This window comes from Platichthys flesus, chromosome 13 (genome assembly GCF_949316205.1).
Source record: "Platichthys flesus chromosome 13, fPlaFle2.1, whole genome shotgun sequence".
Classification (NCBI taxonomy): Eukaryota; Metazoa; Chordata; class Actinopteri; order Pleuronectiformes; family Pleuronectidae; genus Platichthys; species Platichthys flesus.
This window is the reverse complement of record NC_084957.1, coordinates 3771901-3790873: the sequence shown is the minus strand read 5'-3', so window position 1 is coordinate 3790873 and position 18973 is coordinate 3771901. Positions and strand designations below refer to the sequence as shown.

Sequence of the window (18973 nt, the reverse complement as noted above, 5' to 3'; positions counted from 1 at the left end):
GAGATTGGACAAGTAAGAGGCAACTAACACGTATAAATTAAAATGTGTATACGCGGACAAATAAGAAAGAATGTAGCACACAAGTCATTGATTACAACTTTTACCCATTTTCCCGTCTTTGTGTGTGTGTGTGTGTGTGTGTGTGTGTGTGTGTGTGTAGCATGAAGGGCTAGAAAGTGTCTGGTCCAGCCACTTCCTCTGCCTCACCACAGCTGTTCATACAAGACGCAAAACATGAAATGATACAGGGGCCGCGCAAAGAAAAAACTCTAGACAAATAAAGTGTGAACAGCCCGGATCCTGTGAGCCGCCCTGTTTTAAATGGCCTCTGAGGCACAAATCCAAAATTCTGCTGGCCAGCAAGAACACACCTCCACCAGCTCCACCACATCACCTCCTCCACCACCTCCAGCCCGACCAAGCTGAATAAGCAGAAGAAGGAATGCCCCTCCGTACTCTGAGTGACCTGCTGGAAACCTGTTTGTGGTCTTGATTTTGTTTTAGACCTCTTTCACAACCTTGGCGTTCAACTTTCAAGAATGTCTTCTTAACTCTTGAGAAGTGGTCAGATCCTGAAGCAGTTGTTCTTCCCTGAGAGACACTCGAACGTCTGTGAAGGAGTCAGACAGACGGTTTCCTGATCAGACCCGAGGGACAGAAGCTTTGCATGAAGTTGTCCATGGGGGACATCAGGCTCTCGGGTGTTTGTCCTCTGATCCTCTCTTTGACCGTTCACCTGTGTGATAGGAAGGACAATCAAGTGACAGATTTTAAAGTGGTACGCACCGGGGAGGCTGTGGCTCAGGGGGTACAGCGGGTTGTCCACTAACCGAAGCACCAGCGGTTCCTGAGGGATGATGGATTCAGATGCTCTGTATGAACGGGTGTGAATGGGCGAATGGAAAACTGTACTGTAAGAATTTTCTCTCAACTCTCAGGACACTTTCTGGAGTACAGAAGAAAAACTCCTTATAGTATTTAATTGATATAATCTCACTGAGAAGCAGTGTTGTCTTACTTTGCCTGTTGTGCTGAGGCTTTGGGCCAGCCCATGTTTTTTGTGATCAAGAATCTCACGCAGCGGGAACCGGGTCTTCAGACTTCAACCTCTGGCCTGTTGGCTTTATAGGTGGCCTCTGGTATGTGGCGGTGCATCGCAGGGGAAACAGCTCCTGGCCAAACGGGGTCTCTCTTTACTTTTCTTCTTTTTTTTTTTTTTTGCTCATGCAGAACTCCAAAAGAATCCATTTTAGACAAACTGTGGGCGGAGGAGGTTGGCTTTGAATGTCAAGTATCATGTGTCGAGGCGAGCGCTTCTCGTTGAGTTTGCAGACCCCATCATCTCTGCTTGCTGCAGTCCTCAGTGAACCAGCATCTGGCCCACAGCTGAAAACTATTAGGATCTGCTGGAACTTCCTCCTCTCCATTCCTCCCCAGTTGGAAGGCGAGTAAGTAGCTTTTATCTCAGCTCTGTTGTCCTTTGCATGTTTCTCTCCACGGATCGTTTTATGTGTCTTTCTTACTTCTCCCTCTAAAAAGGGCGAGCGGTGCTTTTCCATTTAAAGAACGTCAGGGAGCTGCATTTGATCCACGGAGGTTTTCAGTGCCAGGCTGAGCAGAGAGAGAGAGAGAGAGAGCCCCTGGCTTTTAGATTACACACCAGGACACCACGGTCGAGTCGGCCGAGGAATTCTGGGACGAAAAATCCACAAACAGATTGTATAGTTTGCGATGTGTTTTGTGTGTTGCGCTTATCCAGCAAGATTCCAGAGCCGGGGAGAGCAAACGTGAAGCAGACAAAGGATCTTTGTTGATTTTCCTTTCTGAGGCATTATGTTGGAGTGCGTCTGTCCCATGTTAACAGCCTGCTGCCTTTTCAGTGCATATGGGTCAGATTAGTGTGTGGCTGAAAGGCATTTGTAAATGGGATATTAACTTCTTTCTTTCTCTAAATCAGGCTTTTTAAACGTTAACCTCGCTCAACCTTCTGGATTTGGATTGGTTCTCTTTGTTAGATGTTTGCATTGGGCTGAAGAGTCGACTTCACAGGGTCAAAGTAGGTCGCGCTCACTTCCAGAAAGTTTCTTTCCCAAATTCCAATTGTTTGAGTCACTGAAGGTGAGTTGTTCTGACTCTGGGCTTTGGGATTGCTTTGCCTTTTGGATCATCTTTTGTAGAGGAAGTTGGTAAATGTAGAGACGGCTTGTATGTTTTACTTATTTTATATATCATAAAAGCTTAAGAGAGAGAAAACTGCTGATTAGTTAGGACTGTTAAGTGTGTGTGAATTCTTAAGATATATTTCAAGTTTTCTTGTGTGGTTTTAAATGAGTTTGTGTGTTTTCTGTCTCATGTTAGACGTTAATATACTGTAGCTGTTTGATGTGGGTTTTAATTATCGCTTAATTGGGGTTTGTAGAGTTTTTAGTGTCTGTTTACTTTGGTTATTGGACCTCATAAAGTTGCATTATTCATAATGATGGAGCATAAATGTGCTGTTGGGTCTGCTGAGTGTACTGTGAGCCCGGTGAGGACTCTGTTTGGAACCGAGCGGATCTAACCTGCTGCTCCCACTGCAGCGAGTAAACACTGAAAGAGACTGAGGAAGTTTGCAGCTCAGTGTTAAGTTACTTTGTGTGTCTGTGTGTATATGTGTGTGTGTGTGTGTGTGAGTGTGTGTGTGTGTGTGTGTCTGGGGGTCGATGCTTCTCCCAAGGGGGGTGCTGTTGAATCACCAGACAGGAAGCTATTAAAACAGGCTGAACACTGGGGCTGTCTCACAAGTGAGTGACATCACGGTCAGGTGTTAGGCATGGCACCGAGTTATATCACAGTCTCCCACAAACAAGTGTGTGGCCTGACTTTACTGCATGTTGTGAGTCCTGGCTGAACTTAAAAGCTCTTAATTGGGATTTTTAGAGAAGTACCCAATAGGATTAGGACAGGAGCCAATCAGGGTCTTTTATCATCTGTTTTGGAGATCAGATTCCAGGTCTGTGCCTGTTTTAATCTGAAGATGCTGAGTGTCAAACTTCCCTCATGGTGCTTTTTAGAATCACTGGTATGCAGTTCCAGTGGAAGCATATTTCATATTTCTCCTCTGTTTTAAATAGGCTGCATTCCTCAGGTGCACCACACCCCTGGTGGGCTGCGTCTGTTTTTTAAATATTTGTTTGTTTTTGTTCATAATTGAAATGAAGAGAGGCTGTCGAGATCCTTTTTCTATATCTCATGTCACAGAAGATACACACTGTCCTCCATCTCTAGATCTGTGAGAACAAAATGACACAACACATAAAAACCATAAAAACACCACAAACTATTAAAGGGGACGTTGTGTTTTCATAACGATGTGGCTCCTCGCAACAAAAATATGTCAAACTTACTTTGAGGATGAAGCCACTTAAATCCAAAAAGCTGCTTCTCAAAAAAAAAAAAAAAAAAGCTGTAATTAAGAACCAAGGCCGTCACTGCCAGCTTCTTAATTTTGTCAGTGTAGATACTTCAGAGTACTTTGGTGCTGAGATGTGCAGAATCCTCTCCAGCTGTATTTGGTGAAATGTAAACAATACTGTCCTTGTCCCTCTGCCTGTGAGATGCTTTTTATCAGCCGCACGTTGGACCTGTACATCAGGAACCCAATTTTCCCAGAAGCAGAGATACTAGGATTTGGCAGACTGAGGAATGTCCCAGTCTCCACCCTGAAGCTTGTTCCATTTAAAATCCGCCGCTGCCCATTCCAGGGCCCGAGCTACAGGAAAATATCCCCTTACAGTAGAAACCCACTTACATTGTATTTGTATCTGCAAACTACTTTTTCCCTCAGCTTCATGCCATACTAGTTTGAGCTTTATGACAGAGCATTCAAAATGTATTCACTCCATTTTCTTTTTCACATTTACTTCTGTTGCAGCCTGATGATGATGGTGGTCATTTAAAGTCACTTTCCCCTCTTCAGTCCATATTCAATATCCTATAATCTTTATGTGAAAACACAACTATAGACATACCAATGTATTAACAAGTAATACTGAAATATTGATATTGACACTTTACAAAAAGAGGTCCCCTGATCTAACACAGTTTAAACATATTTTTACACTTGTAAGAGTCAATATGATGAAATATTTGTAGTCCCCACCACGATTATAAACACTGACTATCACATAATGATAACACTTTTAGCCATTCTGACTCTCTAAATCTCTTTATCACAATGACACACACATCTTAATATACAAATAAAATTTGATTTATTGATCTATAAACTTAAACTGGAGAAAAACAACATCATAACAAACACAAATGCCAGTTGTGATAATTTGCATATAGAGGACCAGGTCTGAACAGGACCTGGTGAGGTTATGAGGTTAAATATTCCACAGTAATATCCTCATTTGTTACGTGGAACAACCAAGACTCTTCTTATCGATGTCCACCTTTCCAAACTTCAATCAGAGGAGAAAGGAGGTGACCAAGAACCTAATTAGCAATCTGTCGGCTTCGTGGCCGAGTGGCCGGAGAGGAGCTCCTCATCGGGGGGAGACTCAAGAAAGAGCCTGAAGGACCCTCAGACCGGGATTAACACGATTCTCCGGTCTGATGAAATCAAGATTGAACTGTTTGGCCTCAATTCTGAGCATCAGGAGAAAACCAGGCTCATTACTTTTCATTCCTCAGTCTAAGAAGACTTTTAAAAATCATTACCGAGACAGTTTTATCCAAATTAAGAAATAATTGGAGCTGTGTCCGAGGTCTAGCTTTAAGGATGGTTTGTTCATCATCAGCTCCGCCCAGCTCTAATGGATCTGACTCAATAGCCTGAATCTATCACTTGGTACTGGCAGCGTCCTGCTACTCAGTCAAATCTAATGACCCATTAACCTCCGGTGCCACAGTGATCAATTTGTTTTCTCATACTTAACTTTGTGTTTTATTTCTCAGCCCCGAGGGGACGATTGGACGATGTTGCCTGAGACACATAGAAGCTTATTGTCTGAACGGCATCATTCATTGGACGATACGAAGCAGGAACTCATTTTGAGAAGAGGAAAAATAAACCTGGGGTCTCTTTTTTTAAAGTGATTATATCCAAATAAGACAAATCGATTTGATGATTAAGTCATAATGTTTTTATTGCAGCTCCAATAAACATGAACATTAATTAAATACAAAGTTGTCCTGCATATATTGAGTTAGATTTGCTTGTTTATGTGGTTTGAAGGGGAGGATCCAGCTTTAAATAGAGGGATCAAAGAGCATTTAAACCATTTACTGGAACATGATGGACATCATTTTTCTGTACAATAAATTGAAATCAATACATTTCCATCTATAACATCACTAAAAACTAAATACAGACGTTGGCTGGGATACAATATGCTTACAAGGTTAAAGCATCTGAGGTCATCAACAGGAACCTTTAATGATGTGGTTGTATTACTTACAGGTTCACAAAGGGACAAGGGGCTGTGATCAACTAGGCTGTATACTAGTCTGATATCATACAAAGAATATAAATAACATATCAGAATCAATTAGCACAAGTAATTCAAATGAACAATGGTGGCATACTTTAATGAAGTAGATGTCCCTGTTTGAGTTTATCCACAGGAGAGATCATCTTCTGACCCACTGGAGTCGGGCTGCTACAATTGTCTTGCCTCAATGCAACATACAACATATCAATATCTGTGATAGCTGAATAGATCTGAGATATGATCACTTGGTGCGTCAGATCATAACTAGAGAAAAATGTGTTTTCTGATGTGAGACGATGTGGGCTAGACTTTAAAGCTCAGAAATGAGATGACTCATATTTCTACTCTCTCAAACCCTTTGTTCTTAACTCAGTATGATTCTGATCCATTCAGGTCCACAGCTTGTTTTGGGGGTGAGGTCTAATGATCTACATGTGTGTCTGAATCAGGTCTGAATGTGTTGAGCCAATCCAGATCCCTGTTGGCCTTTCTGTGAAGCTCTATGAAAACCAGCAGTGTCAGTTCTGCAGACATATTTCAGTTCTACACATTGTTATGCCATGAAAATGAAAAACTTGTTTTGGAGGATTCAACATTTGTCAATTTGGTTCTCTGACATTATTGGGATTGTTTTTTTCATTCACTGAAAATGCAGAGTGACATTTTCTTGATATATTGAAAAATGCAATTCATTTCCTAAATTGCCCGTGCAGTCTTCAGTTGTTTGCAAAGGGCTCAGATTGAAGTAGCTGTTGTGGAGCATGTCGTGCATATTTTTTTCCCCACAGTAACAGAGCAGAGAGGATATTGATCGTGGAGCTCGCTGACAGATCCCTCGCCCTGGACACTCTGTCCTTCAGGTCCACGGAAGTGCCAAGCTCTCATGAGGACCTGAAGCAAAATCCTGAAAACAGTCAAAGCAGGGAGTCACATCTTTATACACGCTGCAGGAGGCAGACATTTTGCATTTGTAAAAAGAAATTGCTTTTTTTTTTTCTGAGATGCAGAGCTGCTACTGTACAGGTAGACTCAGAGAGAGAAACACTGAGCACCACGTCTATCACTGACCTCATCCTGGCTGTGTGAGAGTGGTGTGATGATGCACAGTACTGCTGCTGTTTGGTTCAGGTCGGGTTAAACTATTCACACAATTGTCTTTGGCTTCACATGAAAAACAACAAATTAGATCACTAATAAAAAAAGGTCTGAGTTCTTTTGGAAGCTCGTGGCAGTTTAAAACTCCTTCCCGAGGGAGACAGTTCAAATTCTGTACGCAAAGGACAACACAGATTGTTTGTTATGTCAACAACTTTTAAAATGTTGGCATTCAGCAACAACCTGTCGCTTAGTTGCATCTGTGGTTTATGTTAATCCCTCTTGACAGTTTTCACTTTGGACTTAACATTGAACCGTCCGTACCGAGCAGCCACGTTAAAAGATAAGATGCTTTCCACCAGAGTCCATGAATTACATGAATCTTCTGACTCACCCCAAAGTATATTTAAGCTTTCGTTATTAGTTATAACTTCTGCAGATCCATGTATATATTTTTAAAACATCAGACCTTTTCAACATGTTGTCCTGTGGTTGTTTTTGTGAGACAATTTTATTCCTCATGAATCTAAAGACGATTAGAAGTTGAGCATCTCTCGTCATTAGCTCATAAAGATGATATTGGATTCCAGTTCTGGGTGTGGAGCTGAATGTGTTTAGGTGGATTGTATAAAGATTAGAACATGAGGCAACAGACTGTAAAAAGAGGATGGGAAACAATATTAGATTTTTACTGTGCAGCGTTATTACTTCTCTTTGATAGAAATCACCAGTCTCAGGCAGGTCCAGTGCTTTAAAACAGGAAAGGGCAGCGAGTTGTTTATTATCAGCTCTACAAGGTCACGAGCCCCGACTCCAGAGATGAGGAGGCCGGGGATGTTCGGACAGCTCAACGTTGCCCCCCCCCCCCCCCAACAAGAACACGTCAGACTTTGTTTGGTAGTCTTTTCTTAAGGTCAAAGCCATTTTTTAAAACCCCTTCTTCCTGCTGCTTTTCCAGGTGGAGTACTGGCAGTAACCCAAGAGGGAACTCAGAGACGCACATTTTTCCACTATGAACCGCGCCTTCAACAGGAAAAAAGGTGAGCAGAAAATAACTCCTCCAGCTGAACACAGAGCCGCTCTGTCGGATGCCTCTGTTTCTCTGCTGGGTTCGGTTGAGGCTGAGACATCCTCAGCTTCTTCTCGTTTCCAATGTTTCTCCTCTGAAATAATAAGGATTTCTTTCTGGATCAAACCCTGACTGTTCCCGTTTCGACTTCATTAAGATCCAGTTACTCATTTGTCAATCAAAGTTTTGGGTTTTCAACGTTTTCTCAACTTTCTGCCCTGTGCAGCTCATTAAATCTGCAGGACTGTGAAGTCTAAAAAACTTGAAAGTGACATCCTGAGTGATGTGTTTATTATTTCATCTGATTAAAAAAATCAGGCACGATGCAACTTCAAAAAGTCTGGATGACCGGCCGAGGCTGGAATAAACCGGTCCAGACTTTATTCATTCCACAAAGCTGTTAATGCACAAATACAAACGGTAATAACAACACAAAAACAAACAATCTACCAAGCCCTGGCCTCAGCCAACAGAGGGGGGGGGGGGGGGTTGTGCAACATTTGTGTCTTGAGGTGACCCTGGCCAAACGTAGAGCGTGGGGGGGATATTTGGGAGTGTGGTTTGCGAAACAGTTTGATGTGTTTACCACCATCTGTCCCACTCCCTCTGGTGGGAATCAACCCTCCTGGAGAGGCAGTGGACAGTGTTGGGGAAAGTGTCCAGGGCCCCAGGTGGTGCACCAGGATGTAATGATATTTGGGGTGTTATAATTCACTCCTTCACATCGGGTCCTCCATTTTAAAGATGTAATCAGGCGGGGCAGGCATTCTGCTCACATTCCACTTCTGTTTGAATGCCTGTGATAGAAATACAGATCCATTCCTCCCCTTTTCTACCTGGGATTCTATTACTGTGAATCCCAGACAGGTCGATCATGCACTGCCAGGTCTTTGCACTTGTCGGAAGCTGTTCAGCGTGCTTCCAGTCATCCATCCGTCAAGATAGTGTTTTAAATCCGTATTCTCTAAGAGAAGGACAGACGTTCCCCGGCCTCTGCAATGTGCTAATACCTCTGGACACCAACATATGCTTAACCTTTAAGCTTCTCTCTTGATTTAATTCCTGCAACGTTTGTTCAAAATCAATCTGTAGTGAGTGAAGCCAAAAGGTTCCTGACAGGAAGTGTAGTGAAAGCTTTCCCCGCTCTGAGAGATGAGACCTTTCTCTTCTTTCAGAGCACGAACCACGACCTACAGAAAGACCTGGAACCTGGAGTCTATTCTGCTTCCAGGCATTTCTTTGATCGTCCCAGTTTGTCCTGTGGCTGAGCAAACTGGTGATGGATGTTTATCCTTCAAAGATTGATCACATGGTGGTTTAAGGTGGTGTTTGAATGAGCTGGAATCTCAACGTGTTTCATAATGAAAATCCAGTGATGAGGAAGATGAGATGATGCATTTGCTCCTCCTCTGGACAGAGATTTGTGTAACCCTAACCCATGCAACAAATCCATTTCTGTGTCATTGTGGATTCTCATTCCCACTGCACTCCGCGTCTCTCACGACCTCTCACAAGGTTTAATCGCCAATGGTTTCACACTAGAGTCAAGCTCGTCTCCTCTGGTAGGAGTTGAAGTGGAAAAGCCTTCAGAGCAGACAGGCCCACATGTACATAAATGTCCAACACGTTTTATTAATGTGTGTTTCTGTGCACCTTGCTGCTGCTGCTACTGCTTTTTGGCTGAGAGTGATGAAGGCTGGCACCGGCATCAGATCCACTCCACTGATTTACTCCCCCCCCCCCCTCCTTTATCTCTGCGTCTGGCTGTGTTTTTGGACCTGATCACGTGCAGCAGGTAATGCCAGCAGGGATCTTGATCATTTTTATCTCCCATGTTTATTGCCCGACGCTTTTGGACGTGACGTGCATTGAGTAGTTTGACTCTGACGGGGGTGGGGGGGGGCTGGGGGGGACCTTGTTATAAGTAACAGAGTTGTAAAATATAGATTTATATGAAAGGAATCTGAGGAGCGAAGCAAACCCTGTGTACACACCTCAATCATTTCATCTACACTGATGTAGATCTAATTTCATTGGTTGCTTAAGATAATGTTTTATTTCATTTTATGATGTCAATTTCAGATTTTATAGTGATATGACGATGACATAATTTACATGATCATAATTCATTTTCTGATCTATATAAGCCTTGGGTCGTGTGTATAGTCTTATGTGATGCAGAGATAACCGTGAAGAATGCATTTTTAAAACTATTCATGACAGCATTTTCTGATATCTTCATGGTGTCACTCATTATGGGATATATGGGAATAATCTTCTGATCGATAAAGCTTTAAATTGTCTCCCCAACCAGAGCAATGTTTTTTTCATATTCTTGTTGTAGCGTTGACCGATCAGCTCTATAAATAATCACATGGACCTTCTCTCCTGGTGAAATCCATACATGCATATTTTGTACCCACTATGACTGAAGAGTACTGTGCAAGGTGTAATTGAAATTGACTGACGAAGTGACGGATCAATAATGTTAGAAAAACGTTTATTTAAAAAGAAAAGCCTGAACTTTATTTTGAAGGGCTGAATGCAATGACATCCATCTCGTTAGGAGCTGATGTAACTTTGAGCTAAATAAGAAAACTTTGGAGAAGAAGCCAAAGAGAAGCAGCTCCAGACAACACATTAGAGACGTTAGTGGGATTTATTATGGCCCTAAATTGAAAAGGCCCTCAATATGAATAAAGCCCCCCCCCCCCCTGCATGGTGTAAATGATCGCTGATGAAATTAAACCAACCAACATGGTTCGGTGGAGAGTCCTCACACAGGCGTCAGAACTTAGATATTCACGTCATTGTTACGCAGCGTTTTTTATTGTTACTAAGGTAAGAGGTCCTCTATTCATCATTATGATGGAGTCAACAAAGCATTCATAAAGAAAATTAGATGGGGGGGGGGTATACACAGGGCTTTAATTTCCCCGTGGCCATGCTTACTGAATACCTGGGAAAATATAAATACCAAGTATAAATGCTGCCCTAAGTTAAACTTGTGCGTGTCTGATTTCCATGTGAAGCGACACTGAGGTGAAGTCTGGTGCTGTATGAGCCTGATCCCCCCCCCCCCCCCCCCCCCTAGCTGCTTCATAAAGCCATCTGACGAGACATATGATCCATAAGCATTTCCTTCTCTGGATAATCCGTCTGGAATGGCTCCCAGATTTATTTCTACCAGCAATATTCTCAGCACTGGATGTTGTTTTGTTTTTTTAAATTGAACAAACTCTTAATGCACCTTTCAAGCAGAACGGAGACGTGGTTTCATATCAAAACTTTACAATATAGATACATGCAGTACATAAACACTGCTATGAGAAGTACATTTTTAAACCTCTGTTACTGCATTAAGGTTCTACAAAGATTTCCTCAAAGGAGATACTGTCAATATTTCTGTTTTGCACTTCTACGTTTGCTTCATACACAAAGTCAGGACCTAGAGCAGTCATACAGGGTGAGGTGCTTTATCTTTAATGTAAGAACACAACCTACTGGGCCTCAGCAGCGTGGTGGAGCTCCCCGCTGCAGGGAGGTTGTACCCCTGCATGATGGAGAACAGTGCAAACCCAGCAAGATGTCAGCCTGTCAGTGATTGAGCGCTGCAGTGAATCAGGCTGTTGCCTGCCCACTTCCTGTGGACGCATTGGAAACACTGTGCATTCGAAAGCTGTAGAAGTTAAGAGCTAAGCCCAGTGAATGTTAAAGAGGCGAGAGACCAACACTAAAGAATATGTGTAGATGGGAGGTTTTACACAGAGGAGGTAGAGTTCCTTTTGTTTCCATCAGTTATACAAGTTAGAAATATTAATGATAACTTTTAATCCATTGTGAGGAGACAGCTCTTAAATGGATAATAGACTTTTGATGATCTCCTGAAGGATATCACCCGCCTGAACTTCGGCAAAACTCTGAGAGCAAAGTTACTTGGTGTCCTGCAGAGTATCTGAGCTGTGCTCGTTAAGCCAATTAGTTCCATTTCAGTCAAATCTCTTCCTTGAGCTCATACATGTACAGTTTAGAGTAAAAGGTTTTTCAAGTGGAGGACTTTAGAAACGTGTTTTTTGTTATCTTTGGAAGCACATCTCATTGAGGTGAACACTATCTTACCAACGCCTGGATTCACAGTAAAACATGAGATAAAGAGATGTGAGATAAACCAATTGCTGCTGTTAGGTCGGAGATAAGAAGAGATCGTTTGTGATAAAGGTCTAATAGATCAAACACCAGTCAGTCCACAGTGTGCAGGAATCTCTTCCTCCCATGTGACAAAAGCTTGTTTCATTCCTCTGTGGTAAGAGAAGTCTGTGTCTTAATTTCATCCGTATTCATGCACGTCCTCTCTGAGCTCACGATATCCAACTAAACTGACGAAAGGGAGCAGTACTGTGAGGAATCATAAGGGGGCAGCGTAGTTCAGTAGTTCAAGCAAGATGAGCATAGTAGTGATGCGTGGATTACAGAATAAATTAAAGAGAATAATTCCGTCAGGTGGAAGTGGGGATTCGTTTGTCGTCAGAGCCGATCTGCGAACAGTAATTTGAATATGGTCATAATAACCTGACTGTGTGATTTCCCAGCATGAAGTAACATGAGGACATCTGTTGCTAATGGAACTAGTTACTCGAGTGTAACATGCACGACGGACTTGTGACCCCTTTATCCTTTCACAAATCCCAACGGGTTCTGCAGGAGAGCGAATCCGAGTCGAGAGAGAGAGAGAGAAGTGATGCAGCCTCTCGTCTCCAGAGAGAAAGTTCACCACAGTGTGACAGTGATGAATCGGCACTTTTCTGTGAGTTCTTCTCCGATCTCCTCTCAGCATCTGACAACTGAGCCTCACAGAGCGACCTTCAGACACCACGACCTCTCCTGTGAGCCCCGGCACTTCATCTTCCTCTGTGGCAAGCTGGACACCAAAAAGAAGGACTCTTCCTACTGCTGCTGGGTTCTCCTGGTTGCCATTTTATGCAGCAAGTGACTTGGAAAGAAGACAACCCCCCCCCCCCCCCCCCCCCCTTTGAAAAAAAGTCCCTGCAGTTCCCTCACCACTCTCCTCCGTACTCTTTCCTGGAATTTACAGTTTCCTAACCTCCTCAGCCGAGCACGGGAGGAGGAGATACATCATCCCTCTATCATCTGTCACTGAAGAGTCCCGCTAGGAAATTGATTGCACTTTGGAAGGAGGCCTTCGCCAGGTACGAGCGGGGGGGATAATCTCATTGCACACAGCTGTTAGGGACGCTTAGGAGGAGGACGAGTTAAGAAGAGGAGCTTCACACTGCAGAGTCTGAGCAGTGAAACTAACTTCACAGACTGTGATACTCTGTGTGGGTTAGTTGTTGTTTTCCATCTATATTTGTTGCCATCAGAAAGATTTTTTGAAAAATAAAACACAATCTCCTTTACAAGTTAGAAATGTCCCTTTTGTCTTGGAAATTATACGATCAGCAAACATGAGCAATCCAAAATATCAAATGTGGGCCACTGATTTAACTCTCATTACAATAGACTTAGAATTCATCAAGCCGCTTAGTCAACAACAATAATGAAAACAAAGCGATCACAGACTTTTGTAACGGACGTCATACATTTGATTCACACCAATTTCCACCTTGCAAATTCTTGATTAACACAATCACCCCACGGTAATGGAGCGCCCCCAAGGTCACAGTCATGCCTCTTCTGTCACAACATTCATTAGCAGGGGTGGTGGAGGGGGGGGTGGGGGAAATGAAACAATGAGAAGGATCTCTAATCAGCAGATGATTAGGAAATGTTGAGAATGGCAGAAGGGGACAGTTTGAATTGTTTCATCAGTGACCTGTGATGATCCCTGAGCCTCGGTTTAATCCTCACAGAGCGTCTGCAGGGCAAGTCGCTCATTAGCTCTGTGTGAGGATGTGTCACAAGTCACACTGGTCACACTGGTTTGTGAAACACTCTTATTTAAAGAAGGAAATCCATGCTACCCTGGAACTTAAGTTGACTTGGAAAGCCACAAAAAAAGACTCATGTGTTTTGTTTGTTTATAGAAAGAACGAAATTTGTTTTAATTCTTAGACCTCATGTGAATATCAAGAAGTTCTTTATTCAGTTAAAGTGCAAAATGAGACGGAGCAGCTTGGAAACGGCTCCAGAGCGAACAAACCTTCACTCACTCTGGTAACTAAGGGGATCCTGAATGTGCTTTCAAGAGAAAGAGAAAAACAAAGTGTGTGTCTGTTTCCTGGGCACCATCAGTAAACACATCAACACAACAGTTCCAATAAGACACTCCTGTAAACAGCATTTTCTGATTAGCTCAACCCTGAATACTCGGAATAAACAATAATCAAAGACATGTGGAGTATTTTGACCTCAGTCACATTATAAGCTGATCTATGGAGTTTTCACAGCATTTTGCAACACGGACACACAACAGTTACCTACTTGGCATCATAATCAGACCATGTTTTGTAGCATGCAAAATAGAATATTCTATTAGCAACATATTTAAATCCAAAAACTGTTCCAGTAGAGCTGATTCCTCACCAACAAATCTGCTGTGGTGGATTGTGGCCATACTGGGCAACTTCCAGGGGAAAGAAGAGAAGCACCAACTGAAACAGAAAACTCTCCGCTTTAAAAAATGTTGGTTCAGCCCCTGCTTTGTGTGTTTGTTGTGTGATATTCGTCCTCACACCTTCTGTCACTTGTGTGAGAATCCACCTTCTTGTACAGCAGACTGTGATTTAATGAACGAGACTGAGAGAGCTTGTTGTGTCGTTTCAGATAAATCCTGGATGCACACCCCGGACGCACTGGCCAAGCATTACATACCCTACAATGTCAAGGTACGTGTCACTGTGGGACTGGCTCCTTGATGGGCACTTCAACTGTATTATAATCAATTAGAATAAAGGCATGGGGGGGGGGGGGGGGTGTTATACTTTAAGCAATGATTAGAGGCTTTTACATTGAAGAGGACAGAGAAACATCCTGTCCACATTAATGCAAGTTTTGGATTTTTACCATCGCTTTTTTAAAGTGCAGATTTCAGAAATACTGGTTTCTGTGTGAACTTGTTTGGGAACTTGTTTTGTCTTTTTGTGTGTTTGTAGAAGTGTTCTCGTCTGGAAGGAGATATTTTATAAGACAATGGTTGTGTGGAAGGGGATTTGTATTCACAGGAGTGTAGACGTGGCATGATGAAGTGTAGCTTCCACCATTTGTTGTGTTTGCCGTCTTTATTCAGACCTGTCAAACTGAGACGTGTTGCCTGATGCATTTCTCCTGACACAACCAGGCCTGTCACTGAGGACAGCAGCTCACATTGTGTTGATAATGTCCGGCTAAATGAGTTTGCCTGTCCGTGGATTTATCGTCTCAGGTTGAAGCTGCGTAAAGTTTGAGCTGCAGAGTTACAGTCGACGTAGAATGAAGCTCATCATCCTTAACCCGTTTTATACCCCATGTAAAACACACACACAAACACACACACACACACACACACATAGGCAGTCACGCACATGCACACACACTCAGCAATGATCATTTGGATTTTCTTTCCACCACACTGCAAGTATGATTTGTCAAAAAGTGGATTTGCTCTCATTCCTCTTCCAGAGCAGCTGTTTTCCCTCGGTGCTGCGATGGGGGGGGGAGAGAATCTCGTCAAACTTTAATTTGAAAGAGTCGCTCTGTGTTTCAGCCTTCCTGTTTTGTTTTAGTTTTTTAATGAGTGTGTCAGTCGATGGAGGGGGGGGGCTGGGTGTGTTGTTTACGTGAAGTGACTCATGCGTCTGTCGAAAAGCCAGAACCCCTGATGCAAGAAGTTGAACTTTGAGTGAAATGGCACACTGCGTTCTGACTGGGAACACTGGCCTCTTACAAAACACAGACCAGCATGTTTCTGAGCTAAGGTCTGTCAGGCTGCTCCCCCCCCCCGCAGCCTACCTCACAGATACTATGATGGACCTGAGGTGGAACTCTTTTTGGCCGTTACAATCTACAGTTAAAAGTAATATTCTGTGGGCATTTCATTTTATATACAATGTATTTTTGGAGTTGCACTTTACTTCTAACACCATTTAGACTTTAATGATAGGAGTTAAAATGTGAATGGTTTTAGGGCTGCAATTTTAGGGCTGCAATTAATAGCTCGTTTCATTTCTGAATAGTCAATTAATAGCTTAATTATTCTTTGTTGTTAGTAAAGTTTAAGAAAGACATGAACAATGTCTTATTAAACTTTTCCGGGAAGTTGAAAGTATTCGATCGACTCTCAGAACTTAAAGAAATCCTCGCACCAAAGAAGCTGCAGCTAGAACGGAGTGATTGACATGTGTGCTCAAGGAATGAAATGAAACGATTAAAATAATTATGAGAAGATCTGGACCAACCGAGCAGTGAGATAGCTCCTGCTCCCACAGCCTGCCTTATGTCATCACATTCACATGAGAGGGAGAAAACGAGTGAGGAAGAGGAGGAGGAGAAAAGGGGGAAGCACATGACCCCCCCCCCCCCCCCCCCCATCCTTTTACAGGTCTGTCCTTTCTCAGTAATTCCCAGAGACGTTTCCAGGAGAGAAACATGTAGTTCTGTGTTGATAACAGAGGGAGTAGAGATGCACTTGATGAATTGAAGAGACGTTACCTCGAAGGGACGGCTTCTTTCTTATTAAGACTTGTAGAAACATCTTCTTGAACTGCAAACTCAATGAACTCAATATGAAAAATCTATCAAGCAAGAGCTGAAAATCTCAAGAAAATCATTTTCTCCCTTATGGACACTGAAGGAGCCACATGTCAATAAACCCAGCAGCACCACCCACCACTTCAATATCAATATTGTCTCTTGTGGTGCCTTCAGGGACTATCACCTACTCCTGGAGCCCGTCTCTTTCCGAGACGTCTTTACGTGTTCCACTGTTGCAGGAGGTGAATATCTGAGCTTTTTGAGATCTGACATCAACAATCATGTCACACCCACTTCGGCTGAACACGACACAGATCGGGTGGAGCTGTGTTTTCAACTCATCTCTGGTCCCAGTGAGCATTTTGACATCTATGTTTTGTCCCTGGACATTTTGTGTAATATTGTTGCTTGAGATTGCACAGCTGAGGTGTGAATCCTCACCGTAGGGAATAAGTGTGTGGGGGGGGGGGGGGTTCGTGTTTCTTTCCGCCCCGTGCACCGGTTGATGGATGAGTCTCCGGGCTCGGCCTGCCTTGTGAATCCCCAGAATGCACTGGTCAGGAAGAACTGCTTTCTCTCCACTCCATTCTGGGCGTCTGTCAGTGTCGCTCTCACATTGTCCCGTCTGTGTGGAGGACATTTGTCCTACAGGAGTGTGTGTGTGTGTGTGTGTGTGTGTGTGTGAGTGCTGACACTTTTTTGTGTATTAAGCTGCAATCTGTTTTTCCGGCTGCATTGATAGGTGACACTGTGCTGCTGTCTCCCTGGATTTAGACATTGTAGACCCAGAACAAATACACCAACAAATACTGCAGGTTTAATTAGTTACATAATTCTGAAGCTTAATCCCCCTTTCTTTTTTATTATTGCCGCCAGGCGTCAGCAAAAAAAAATGTGAATAACTGATTCAATTAGTTGTAGGTAACAGAAGCAACAAGACTAAATAAATAAACCACAGCATCAACCCACCTGCAGCATAAAGATAGCAGTCTGCACCAGTCCAATGGACATTAGCAGAGCCGAGTCATGGAAAGCCTCACACACATTTTATTCTGCTGTGAAGACAATCCCTGTGTGTCTGCGCCTGTTTGCTCCGAGCCGCTGGGAGACATCGTTATTTTGTTTTCCTCAACCTTTGAGGGGCCGACGCCAGTGTTTATGAAGTCTGATATTGGAACCGGCTCCACACATTAAGCTCAGGAGGCACTGGAGCATGCTGTGTCTGTGTGTGTGTGTCTGTGTCGGTGTGTGTGAGTGTGTGTTTGTAACAGCAACAATTGATGCTGTGCCTGCCAGATGGAACGCACCATGTTCAGGCACAAAGGTTAATAGCTCCATCTGTTGGAGAACAGCGGAAGTGCTGCACCTCAGTGTGCGTTTCTCTCTTTGTGTGTCTGTGTGTGTCTGTGTGTGTTGTGATAATATAAAGAAGGCGCGTCTTATTGTTGATGATATTTTCGTTGCTACAGGTCAAGGACTTTTCCGCAGTATATTTGTGTCCTTTCTTTTCGTTCTTTCCACATTTCGTTTTTTCTCCTGCCATCTCTCTAATGTTGAGTCTCTCTCTCTTCTCTCTCCAGTTCCTTGGAAACACAGAGGTTGAAGCCCCGAAAGGCACAGAAGTTGTGAAGGATGCGGTCAGAAAGCTCAAGGTAAATTCTGTCCTCCGGATAAACTGCAGCCCAAAGCACAGACCCATTGTTTTTCAGAAGGGGGGGGGGGGGGGGGCGTTTGTCACCTCCCCCTCACACCATCAAGGTGCCCTTGGAGTTTTCCAGCTCCCCAGTGCGGATGCTTTTAACGGCTCGATAAGCACAGCACCTCGCCGTGTAGACTTCCCTCAGGTGTGAAGGAAGAGATACAGAACTGTAACTGCCTTTGAAACCTGTTGTTAAAAGATCCCGAGCATGAATCATCCTTCAGCATATTCTTGATATAATGACCCTGGGGTTCTCAATCAACCCCTTCAGTGCAGGTATTTTAATTTTCACTGTCAGAATTCATCTGATCAGATGCTACAGCTTAAATTTGCTGAAGTGAATCAAAGCTGGAGGATCTAAAACCAAAGCAACAAGCTGAAAGGAACTGAACACGTGTAGAAAGGACAGTACAGACCAGTGTCCACTTCCCCCTGCTGTACAGAAATGAAGCCAAACTATGATGGAGGTTGGTTTTTTATGGATTTAACAACATGTTAAACGTGTTAAAATGTTAGTTTTCTTCAATAAGGACAGAACTTTCCTGAACTGAGTATCTGAGTTTCCACAAACCGGGAAAATACCCGAAGAATCTGCTCAGTCCATCAGTTTGACTCCGATGACTGAACTCTTTTTTGTCATTGAGGGAAATTCCCCGATGTAATTAGGATTCGGTTTCTTTTAACTTTGCCCGAGTTCCTTTCAGGACACAGACCACTCAACATCAGTAAGATAAAGTTAAACTAACAGTGTTAGTCTGTAAGCATGGGAACTGCTGGGACCAAGAACCCCCCCCGCCTCAGCCTCCTCCTGCCAAGTGTAGAATCTGTGAGGCCACTTGTAGGGGAGCCTTGTTTTCCCAAACCCACTCCTCTATTGTTACTTTACATCTGATCCTGAGAGCCTGTTTGGAGACCAAGGTTACTCTGAGAATCTGGACGAGC

The 18973-nt window shown here is 43.3% G+C and overlaps 1 protein-coding gene across 5 annotated transcripts in view; it reads left to right on the top strand.

Annotated features, from left to right (window-relative positions):
• LOC133967661 (PTB domain-containing engulfment adapter protein 1) overlaps positions 1–18973 on the top strand; it is a 54437-nt gene that overhangs the window by 29455 nt on the left and 6009 nt on the right. For 4 of the 5 annotated variants that reach the window (XM_062403251.1, XM_062403252.1, XM_062403248.1 and 1 more), the window contains exons 3-5: positions 7534–7615; positions 14428–14489; positions 17913–17984. In XM_062403251.1, the coding sequence (XP_062259235.1) occupies positions 7588–7615; positions 14428–14489; positions 17913–17984 (162 nt within the window). In that variant the 5' untranslated portion in view covers positions 7534–7587. Of the gene's footprint in view, positions 1–1260; positions 1449–7533; positions 7616–14427; positions 14490–17912; positions 17985–18973 lie in introns of those variants that run through there. The other variant, XM_062403249.1, reaches the window with a different exon arrangement.